The 12,342-nt window shown below is 29.5% G+C and overlaps 1 protein-coding gene across 2 annotated transcripts; it reads left to right on the top strand.

Annotated features, from left to right (window-relative positions):
- The first annotated feature begins 7,771 nt into the window (after positions 1–7,771).
- On the top strand, positions 7,772–12,342 carry LOC129290819 (acyl-coenzyme A thioesterase 2, chloroplastic-like). 2 transcript variants are annotated; one of them, XM_054927830.1, is made up of 6 exons: positions 7,772–8,254; positions 9,006–9,183; positions 9,869–10,335; positions 11,328–11,456; positions 11,606–11,767; positions 12,100–12,342. In XM_054927830.1, exons 1-5 carry the CDS (start codon positions 7,778–7,780, stop codon positions 11,750–11,752), a joined length of 1,398 nt encoding a protein of 465 aa, XP_054783805.1. In that variant the 5' UTR covers positions 7,772–7,777; the 3' UTR covers positions 11,753–11,767; positions 12,100–12,342. The 2 variants fall into 2 exon arrangements, with proteins under 2 accessions (XP_054783805.1, XP_054783804.1); XM_054927829.1 differs by lacking the exon at positions 12,100–12,342 and having other exon boundaries at positions 11,606–12,078.

Raw genomic sequence — 12,342 nt, 5'->3', positions numbered from 1 at the left:
CTCTCTTTGAACCTACTTATAAGTTAAAGAAAAAATATTTTTTTAGATTAAAATATACATTTAGTTTTTTAACTTTACATAATGTTTTAATTTGATCCTTTAATTTTATAAATATCTTTTCAATCTTTTAACTCTAACATCGTTAATTTCATTCACAAAAAATTCATACATTTAACTTTTAAATATTGAAAAAAAATTCTCAAATGTTTGTTGATATATTTGATCGCTCTCGCAAGTATATGAGATCACAGTAATAAATTACTCAGAGTATTTTAGGTGTTGAACCCACAAGAAAGTTACAATTTTACTAATTTAAATAATTAATAGTTTAAGAAAAATAGATAAAATAGATAAACTTGATAAAAATATAAAGAATAAAAATAAATCAAGAAAATAATGATGATAAAAATGCAATCACTTGAAGTGTTGGGGTTTAGGATTCACCTTTTAGGTTGTTAGTTTTTACCCTTTGAATTGACTTGGATTAATTATAGTGATAACTATTCCTAAAGTGTCCTAGTATTCTCCCGAATTATTAGTCCCTTTTTAATTAGCATTGAATTCATTTCCACGATACCCAAGTAACTAATTAAACCGTGAAGTTATAGTTTAAGTCACCACAAATTTCTATAATTATTCCTAATCTAGTTATTTATGTTTAGTTCTCTATATCTAGGTTTTCTCTTCACTTCCCAGTCCATCAAGATTATCCATAGATTTGATTAAATGGTGGCCAGTCATTAAATCAATATGAAGAACAAGAGAAATAAATATAATTAGAAAAAATCAAAAATATTCATAAATATAAATGCAAAGAGTCAAAATAAAGGAAATAGAAAACTAGCTCCTCAATTGGGCTACATCCTTATTCCAATTGAGTAATTTAGAAACACATAATAAAATTAAATAAAATCATTCTAAAATCCCCAATCATAAAAAATGATCACAAAAAAATTAAGAAGTAAAAAAGAAATAATTATAATTTGTGAAACTCCTCAATGATCTCGTTTTCAGCCTTTAGAATACTTCTACGAGTTTCAAATATCTCAAAGAGAATTCTTGATATATTTAGATAAGTGATTGGATGCATTCCCTCTTGATGGAGGAAGTATTTATAATTAAAGTGAAGGCTCCTTCTTTTGTTTCTTGTTAATGTGGGACTCTAATATATATATATATATATATATTTCTCTTTTCCTTCTTTTCTTCTATTTGGTTTATTCTTTTTCTCTACAAAATATAAAGATAAAAAGATATGAGTGGATTTTGTATTAAAATTTCTTTTTAACTTATAATTAAGTGATGAGGGAAAAATATATAAATATTAATTAAATAGATATAAAATTTTAATAAATATAATCAAAATCAAACTAAAATCTATACCTATTTAATTATAAAATATGCACTTATCAATATTAGGTTTATTTTTTAAAAAAATAACAATATTGACATAAAAAAATAATCATTTAAAATTAATGGGTAAGAATTAAAGAACTGAAAATACATTTTATAAAATTAAAAAATTAAACTGAAATCTTGTGTAAAATTAGTGGTTCAAAAATACACTTTAGCCTTTTGTATTATATGTATAAGTCCTCATCAAATTTTTATTATAGTTTTTTCATTTACTTCTATTAAATGCTAGTAAAAGAAAATATGTTATTAAATATGAAAATACGTTATTAAATATATATATATATATATATAATATGATAAATTTAAAAATTTATTAATTTTTTTAAAAAAAATTAATAAATTTTAAAATTTTTTTAATCTAATAAAAGTAACTTATAAAAAAAATTATTTTATTAAGAAAAATAAGGTGTTAAAATTTTTGTTAAAAAGAATATTATGGACAAGACAACTTGTTGGGTGTAGGCTAGGTGACAATTATACAATAATTTCTTTTTCATTCCATGACTTTTTTTAAAAAAAAATTCGGATACTAATCATTATTGAAATTATACAATACTAATCACTCGTATTAATTTAGCATCGGTGTAATAATAAAATTAACACATGTACTATATAAAATGACAATTTCATTTTTTTTTTTAAAATAAGTTTCCCTTAGCTATTCTCGATCTGAATATGTTGAACTTTTCACGAAGCCATGAGCTGTTGAGATCTTAAGTTGATGATGGTTATGTCATGTCATCAATCATACATACGTACATAATTTATTATTTTATTTATATTTATATTCATTTATGTATTGTAAATTGAGAAGCACGTTGAAAGCACTGTACATTCACAATTCTTTCAACAGTACTTTGTAATTTATTTTTACTTTATAAATTTTGAAAGTAGTAAGCGGGGGGGGGGATTCATGGTAAAAAATCATGGCGGAGATGAGACTTAATAAAAATAATAGATGTGAGATTTATAATAAAATTATAAATATAATTTAGACAAAGTGTTAAAAAATAAAAAGAAATTATATTTAGAAAGATCATGTAGGACTCATAATAGAAAATGGTGATGGATATAAGATTCAAAGAAAAATAAAAAATAATAGGGGTTGAATATGCAATGAAATTTTAATTATAAATTTAATTTATATGAAGTGCAAAAAAGTGGGTATTTAACTAAATGAACTTTTTTGATATTTTAATTTTAAATTTACATGGAGATAACACATCTTGGAATAATATTTTTTCCATATTTTGAGTAAAATATAATCACTATTCATTTAAAAAAAAGGTTTGCATATGTTTTAAAAGTTGAAAAGAGGTGTGCCTATTCCTACTTGTAAAATATACATTATTGTTTAAATTTTAATTTACCTGGTGTAACATCTTGAATTTGAGTTAAAAATTTAATTAATTTAGATAATTAGTTAGTTCATTATGGTGATTAGGAGTTTATTGTGGGATCCAAATGGCAAATTGAACCTATCAAACCCTTTAAGAAAGTCAAAATAAGGTTAAATGGAGTTTTAGGCCATTCAGAGTCCTGGGCTTAAGTAAACCTATCTGTTTTGTGTTGTTCGTTGTGGTTAATGGCTCAATTCACCGTGACAAGTGTGGCAAAATTTTAAAAATTGAATATGTCATTCTAAATGAGCCATTTGAAGTGTTTTTGAGAGAGGTCCAAAGAGGAAGCACCTAAACTCCATTAAGGTTTAACTATAGTGAAGCTTGGAAGGCATTTTAAGGATCTCACACATTGGGTAAACATTCTACTTCATTGTTCTTGCTTCTTCCTATTTCTTTTAAGTTAGTTTTTGGAGTTTAATGGGGCTGTCTGAAAATGACAGCATTGATGAGGCATTCAATGACTTTGATAGAGCTTAAGGGTGCTCATAAGTGTTATCAATGAATGAATGGGTTTTGATAGTTTCTAGTAGTAAATGTCATTATTGAGGGTTAAAATGTTAATCTTAATACTAAATAATTAAAATAAAATTTATGAAGGTAGCTAACAATGATAGCTAAGTCTAGTAAAAGTTAAATAAACTAATAAAAACTAGTTTTAAATTTGGATATGCTTAATCATTCTTGATGAAGGGATTAGGCCTTAATCATTAATGACAATTAGTCATTAATGATGACTTATTAACCTTTTATGTGTAGAGTATAAGCTAAAGCTTATTGAATGGATAAAAAGTTTTTTTCGGGAATCGGGCTTTTCACTCTTTGAAATAATAGAGACTTCAATGCAAAGGTACTCAAATGCAATATTATACTATAATGAATTATTGAAAAATATCGTTATAGGGTCAATTGTTTGGTAACTGTATTTTGAGTTTTGAATAATTATGTGGAAAGCCCTTAGGGTGGAATACAATGTTAAATGAGGAGGACAAGAACTTCCTGTTCAACCCAATAATATTTTTGACTTATGGAGTCACAGAGGAACAGTTTTGGTGGATCGGGGAGACATGACATTATCCATAGCACTCATAGTCGAGAGATTCAGTTCTTAATTGGTTGAAATTATATGGATCTTAGTTGTTGTCAATTTTGTAAAGTATTAATAGTTGAATTAAGATTGAACATTTACTATTATGCAAGCAGGAATCTTCTTGATGCATATAATTTTAACTGTAACTGTGATTAATTAAGATGTAATGAATAAGATGAGATGAGTAACAGGGAATGTGAACTCTAGATTGTTGCCCAATGAATATTACGTCTAAAGGTGGTGTTGTTGGTAGAATCTTGATAATGATGATACATAATTATGAAATGTAAATAAGGTGTTCGAAAGGGCTATGAATCATTAATGATGTGTAAGAATTGGAATGCATGTCGGAATAGGGTACACTTATTGTTGAAGAGAACATGCTCCGATGTAATAATTTTGATGGCATCACTGTGCAAGTACGAACTTTATATTGTTTGAGTGTATACTAGCTACGAGACATGCATGTATGTATAGGTTGCATGAGAGTAGTTGACTTGGCATGGGCATGAAGGCTATAATAGTACAAATCTACATGATGTGATTTCTATTAAGTTTGCACACCGTGATTGATATCTTTATTATTAATGTGTTTAGTATTGTCAATAATTTATGAACGTAACATGGATCAGAAATAATGCTTAATATCACTAATCCTAGATTGGATGATGTGGATTAGCCAACTTTTGACACCCTAAAATTTAAATAAAGGAAATTCATAGTTTGAAAGTAAGTATGAAAATATTTGGCTGGATAATCCCTTACAATTGGAATAATCTAGTTACATGAGTTAGCTCAATATGAGTTATTAATCCATGAGTTAGGTCAGATGATATAAGGAAAAATATAACGTGATTACATTAGTCAGAAAACATTAAGACATGTTTATTTGTGTTTATATGATGATTTGAATTATGTGATGATTTGCCTTTACAATTTGACCACCACATTTCAGTTATATGCTTCCATAAGGTGGCACGCATACTAGCATGTAGCAAATATGAATATGCAAATTGCTATTATTGGAAGTAGATGCCTTTATCGTGTTACAACATTGGTCCTATATATGTGGATGTAATATTATGTCATATTGCATGTTTATAAATTGAATTGTTAATTACTGAGATTTTTATATTTCATATTAGTACCTTTGTACTTTTTAGGTGTTTGTGGTCGAACAAGGGAGATGTCATCAAAGGCAAAGAACTAGGGCTTATGTGTGTGAAGCCTTTAATCAGTCTCATGTAAAGTAACATTCATATTTGCCAACATTAGGAGATTCATTAAGTTTAGTAGAATTAAATTACATGCATGAGTTATTGTGAGGGGATTTCTTGTGCCATATGGCAGCTAATGATTTTATGGTATAACTAAAAGTGATAAAGATATTATAGTCAAGACACATTCATTAAGTAGTTCTAGTTAAGTTGAATGATGAGTATGAGAGGGGAAGATACTTGTCATGGTATATATAGCTTGCAAGGTTTCCTTGGTATTTACAGTTTGACCCTTCATCATTTCCCCCTTAACGCTCTTCTTTTTTCCCATGTTTTTGCACCTTAAAGGTACTCTGGTATTTCTAATAGGAAAATATTTGCTTAAAATAAATTTTGGGATCCCATGATTAAGAATTTATGGTTTAAAGTTAATGCTTGATTAAGCTGCGGTTGTTTAGTTAAGTAAGATAATGACAGAGGTCATTACACTTGGCACAAACACATTTTAAAATATAATAATTTATTATTTATATTTTTAATATGCATAGGCATAACAAATTTTAAAATAGAATAAATTATCATTTAAATTTTAATTTACATAAAACAATAAAATATAAGTACTCTAAAATAAATTTTAACTTTTATATTTATATTTTTTTTATTTTTTAAACACTGAAACAATCTGTGCATGGAAAATAAATCTAGTTATGTTGTGAAGTACATCATTTGTTAATTTTTAGTTGGATGAACTGTAACAAATCCTCTTAATTTTTTTAGAAAAAGTTGTATGTTCAAAGATCATGTGGAACATACCATGAAAAAAATGTGGGACCTATGATAAAAAAATGAAATAATAGTAAATATAAAATTCATTTAAAAAATGATAGGCATGACTCATGACATGAGATACATTATTAAAAATGATAGGCATGACTCATGACATGAGATACATTATTTGTTCCTTGCATTTTTTATATGTGTAAGATAATAAATTGTGAAGATTAAAAAAAGATAATAAATTGCATAACAAAATATAAATTTCTATAACAAATAATAAAGTAGAAAATTTTATTGTTTAAATTTTAATTTATATGAGAATAACCTTCAAATAATAACTTATTTTTTTATTCTTTTAATATATATATATATGGAAAAATTATATATATATAATTTTTTAGATATGTACAGGTATCTTATTTATATTTTCAATAATCAATATGCATATAGATAAAAAAAAATACTAAAATAAAACAAGTTTGAAATTTAATTTATGTGCAAATAATGTGTAAATTATAAATTATAAAATAAAACGTTACTTTAAAATAAAAATATAAAATAGAATATTTTGTTATTTAAATTTTAATTTACGTGAAAATGACACAGCATATGATAACAAATTATTTACTATATTTGTCATATACACAGGGGCAAAAAATTATAAATTATAAAATAATTTATGTGGATATAAACTAAATTAATTATATGATGTTGATAAACTTATTTTCCATTGCAATCCTTCTAACTTTATCTTACTGGTCTTTCTTATTATAAGCATTTATATTTTTTAAAAATAATATTATAATATTGATGATGCTATTTGTTTAATTTAAAATCAATTATGATTTACGAATACTATTATGATATAAACTATATATAGTATATGGTTTATTATGGTACATGTTACATTTTTCTCATGGTGATTTCAAAATTTTCCCTCACATTTAAAAAGCCTAATATCCGGTTTGGTTATTAAAAAAATGAAACAAATTAAAAAATAAAAATAAAAATTAAACAGGATAAATTTTATTAATATATATTATAAATGTGAGAGTTATCATCCTTTTCAAAAATTTTATAAATTATGATTCTCAATCTCATGCATTAAATCATCCCTCTCCCTTTTGTCAATCCATTCAATTCATTCATTTTTAACAAGCACATGGTACCTAAGAGTTTACAAATATCTCAAACACAATTCTTTAACGCTTATACGCATGGATGAATTGGGGAAGCTAAGCCATCATGTGGGGTTTTTTTCTTTTTTTGGCCAGAAATCTTGTGGGACTTAGGAGTAAAAAGGAACAAAATTCTCCAACAGTAACACCGATGCGCATGAATGAATTGGGAAGCCAAGCCATCATGTGAGGTTTAAAAATTAAAATTAAAATTTATCTAAACATGGGAGCTAAAATTGATTTCAACATTTTTTATAAATAAAAATACACTTGTTTATAAAAGAATGTTTTAAGACATGGTAAGCACCCCTTAAGTTTGCTATTGCCTGTGAATAAAGAAACAAACATTCTCTCTGCAAATTAAAGTAATGTTATTTCTTATTGCTGAATATCTCAAAAATTTAAACCTTAATTTATGAATGACTAATTTATTTTGTTAGATCTAATTTTATTGGTGAATGTTTACTTATTTTATAAACAAGTTGTACAGTTTTGTTATTCATATAAAATCAGATTATTTTTGTTTTTTCTATACATTTCTGCCCCTTTTTTATTTAACTTGGAAGAAAGTAAAAACCAAAAAGGTTGCGTGGCTATGGAAGTACGTGACTAAAATCAATTTTTTTTACAAAAAAAAATCTAATTTATTGATTTTTTTTTTTTTAAAGGATGTTGGCTGATGGACACGATGCATTGACCATGAGAGGATTCTGGACATTGACACAACACGTTGATCGACTGAAGGCTCACCTCCACAAGCGAAGTTCGGTAGTTCCCCCCTCACATTTCTTCAACAACCTGAATCGTAAGTCCATGGATTTGAACTACTCTTCTTCGCTTACAATCCCTGTGAATGGCACGATCCCGAATGCTCCCAACTCCGTTGGTGATCGGAAGCCCATAGCCTTGTGGCCGGGAATGTACCACTCGCCGGTCACGACCGCTCTTTGGGAGGCCAGGTCGAATATCTTCGAGAGGCTTCTGGACCCACCCAAGGACGCCCCGCCTCAGAGCGAATTGCTCAACAAAACCCCTTCCCAGAGCAGGACAAGCATTCTGTATAACTTCTCCTCCGATTTCATCCTCAGAGAGCAGTATAGAGATCCCTGGAATGAGGTGCGAATTGGGAAATTGCTTGAAGATCTTGACGCCTTGGCTGGTACTATATCGGTGAAGGTAGCCCCATGCTCTATTCTCCATTGTTCAGCTTTTCTTTTGTGGTTGTGTTCCTTTTTTAGCAGAATTGACTGTATGGGTAGCGTTTCTGATGTTATTATCTTAATAGAGGAATTGGATGACAACTAAGAAAAGTCTAGTCATCAGTTGAACTTTTGGTCCTTCACGGATTATTTCAATTAATTTATTCCTCCAATCATTAAAATGCTTATACTGTCGCTCACATGCTATTTAATAGTAACTTGCTTGCTTTGACATTATTGAATGTTAAATTTGAATTTAGTAATAAGTGACAATTACTATCCAAGTCAGCACACTGATATTGACGTCAGTTTTAAATGAAAATGGAATTCAAAAGGTAACACTGCAAGCTTCTTAATGATTGAGGGAATTGAATTGAAAGAGACAATCGAAGAGGACCAAATTGAAATTCCACCTATTTGTCAGAGACCAAATTAAATTAGTTTTTATCAAAGGGCAATTGAGTTGATACCGAAACTGTGTTTAATATCTGGCTGTTGTGGTTGAAGATTTATGCTATGTTTAGGAGACTGTTCTTTGATAACGTTTTTTTTTTAAAAAAAAAAAATTTGATAAGAACCATTGTTTTATTTGAAGCCTAATCTGGGTGTTGCCCAAATGACTTGCTAGCTTCTGAAATTTGAAGGGAAAATGCTGTCATTTCAACGTGTGTTATCTGTCTCTGTGTACCTAATTTAACTTAGCCAATTTCCATTTGTTTGTGAAACAGCACTGTTCTGATGATGACAGCACAACAAGGCCACTTTTACTAGTGACTGCTTCTGTCGATAAGATTGTGTTGAAGAAACCAATTAGTGTCGGCAAGGATCTCAGGATTGTTGGTTCTGTTATATGGGTTGGGCGATCATCTATTGAGATTCAGTTGGATGTGATGCAATCCTCTGAAGGTACATAATATTTGACATGCAAATGTCTGAAAATTAAGTATTTCACAGTTGGATGGCAATTTAGAGGAAACTATCTGTTCCTTGGCTCCACCTATTTGCTTTTATTGTTTCAATGTATCATACATTAGTTCATTTTGTTCCTCAATTTGGTCTTACATGCTTGATTTTCATGGTATAAAAATCCCATTGTCCTTTTTTGTTCCTTTGGTTTTCTTTTTTTCCCATTATTTTTATGTTTATTAAGATACCATTGTTGGCTTTTTCAGACACATGATCAGAAACATTCTTATTACAGATACTAGTAATTACTTGTACATTTTCTCTTGCCACTTTACTAAGTATGGAGAGTTTTTGCTTGGTTTTGTTGCATTTCATTTTTAATGTTCAAATCATATTTGTAGTTATCAAATATGTCTTCATAAGATCCTTATTGGGATGAGACCTACTGACCTTTGAGAAGCTTTAATAAATCATTGTATGATATGTATCATCTAAGAATGAGTCAACCCCTTAACAATTTTGTCCTAATTGTTGAAACATTTTCCTCATTACTTTGCTTCTACAAGTTGAAGAATATTAACTGCATCAATTTCCTGGGAGCAATGTTAGCAATCCAGATGTCATTGACCCTAGTTTCATTGATATGAAATGCAGTGATCAATAATAAATAAATGATAACTTGCAGATGGCTTTGAAACATCAGATTCAGTAGCTCTGACAGCAAACTTCATATTTGTTGCCCGGGACTCAAAGACCCGGAAGGCTGCTCCAGTGAATCGGCTTTCACCAGAAACTGAACATGAAAAGGTTCTTTTTGAACAAGCTGAAGCAAGAAATAATTTGAAGAAAAAGAAACGAGGAGAGAAGAGGGACTTTGAGAGTGGGGAGGTAAATAGAATTAAAGCACTATTAGCTGAGGGAAGAATTTTCTGTGATATGCCAGCATTAGCTGACCGAGACAGCATTCTTCTAAGGGATACTCGCCTTGAGAACTCTTTAATATGCCAGCCACAGCAGAGGAACATTCATGGACGAATCTTTGGAGGTTTTTTGATGCATCGAGCATTCGAATTAGCTTTTTCAACAGCATATGCTTTTGCTGGATTGGTTCCTTGCTTCCTAGAAGTTGATCATGTTGATTTCTTAAGACCCGTGAGTGTTTTTTATTGTTAGTTCTTTCCTTTTTATCTATCACAGCTTGCTTGCCTATAACTGATTACTGTTTATGATAAATCCATCACATCTTAATAAATCAGTGGCCTAAATTAGCTTAACTCCACTATTGGTCCCAAAATAAAACACCGTACCTTTATTGCATAATTTTGTACTACAGTCAATGGGGGAGGATATCTGAATTTTCTGTAGGCAAAATGTATCAATTCTTGGATTTATTTGGATGTTTGGAATTTGAGATGGGAGGGGAGGAATCAAAAGATAGAGAAATGGAGAGGATGGAAATAGAGGGTTAAATTATTTCTTTTGTTGGAAATTAACAACATAAGAAATTTAAAATAATCTTAAAATTACTTGATTAATTACAATATAATCTCAGAGAATTATCTTTCTAGAATGATTAATTGGAATAATTTGGTTGATTGACATGATAACACACAATTAACAACATTGTACTTAATGTTTGGTCTCTCCTCCAAAATCCTCTTAAGTTGGAAGCACTTATTATTACAAAGAATTGACGACTTCAAAGAATTCTGGATAGTTAGGTGAAAATCCTTCCTTTTCCTTGCCCCAATCTTAATTACAGAAGTAAATTCAAAGATAGAGTAACTGGTTTCAGAGATGATTAAGCCCCAATCTTTAACAAACCAAACAATCAAAATCACAATATCAATTCAGTCATTTACAAGGGACAGAATCCATCATAACTTCAAACAATCAAGATTATTGATTGTGCAGCTGGGTATTTTAACAAATGTTTTCAATTTTCTGTGGTTTTAGTGGTCCTTATTGTGTGCATGAAAGTTTCACATATGAAGATCCACATATCCTTTTCTGCTTTCATTTCCCCATCTTGTATTTTTGTCAGGAATATATTCATCTTACTATATTATGGGATAAACAAATCAAAAATCAAACAATTGTCCTGTTTCAATATACCCTAAAGATAAGGTATTAATATACTGCAGGTTGATGTTGGAGATTTCTTGCGATTCAAATCCTGTGTGTTATACACAGAACTTCACAACCCAGATCAGCCACTAATCAGTGTTGAAGTTGTGGCTCATGTTACAAGGCCAGAGCTGCGAACCAGCGAGGTAAGTTGAGTGAACTGTACTTACACATGAGCAATAGGTCAAGGCCTTTTCTTACGTCCAAGCAGTTATAAAAGAATAACATAGGTTTTCTGTGTGTTTATCAATTATTATTTAATGATTTCTCTGCGTCATTTTATTACCTGATACAGGTATCAAATACTTTCTACTTTACTTTCACGGTTCGCCCTGAGGCAAAAGCGACGAAAAATGGATTTAAACTTCGAAATGTAGTTCCGGCAACTGAGGAAGAAGCTCGCCTTATATTGGAACGCATGGATGCTGACAGCATGCAATGATTCAGATAAAATAAGGTATTAGCGAATTGTTCATACGATAAAAGTGACAGCAGTTAGCTGTGAAACGTCAAACTTCAAACTACATCTAAGTTACAGGAAGTTCAAATATAGAAGTTTTCAATGAATATGTGATTGAATAAACAGAAAAAGTTAGTGGAAGACTAAATTGAATATATACTTATGAACGCAGGATGTCCTTACGAGTTGTTTTATTTTGTGTATGATAACAAGCCTGCCAAACATGTGTCTAAGAGCACAAGTTTGATTTCTGTTTGTAACATCTTCCATGAAGCTCTGAGAAATGTTATTTTATTCTGTTAATAACACACCATTGGATTTTATAATAGGTAAAGGATGCTTCTGTAACTTGGTGTTTGGGCTTGTTTTCAATAGGCTCGAAGCGTGATGATCACTGTGATAGAAGCTTGAGAGTAGTTTGGATGACTATGGGTACTTGAATAAAGTGGAGAATTGTTTTTTTTTTTTTTGTAAGAAAAAAAGGTGGAGAATTCTAATATTCTATCTCAAAAGTAGTTGTTGAGGTGAGAAATCAAAATAGTTCCATTTTAATACTTAGGGCCTATGGGATG

This window comes from Prosopis cineraria, unplaced genomic scaffold (genome assembly GCF_029017545.1).
Source record: "Prosopis cineraria cultivar Desert tree isolate PC_DT_omini unplaced genomic scaffold, ASM2901754v1 PC13, whole genome shotgun sequence".
NCBI classification, from domain to species: domain Eukaryota; kingdom Viridiplantae; phylum Streptophyta; class Magnoliopsida; order Fabales; family Fabaceae; genus Prosopis; species Prosopis cineraria.
This window is presented reverse-complemented; position numbering and strand designations above follow the sequence as displayed.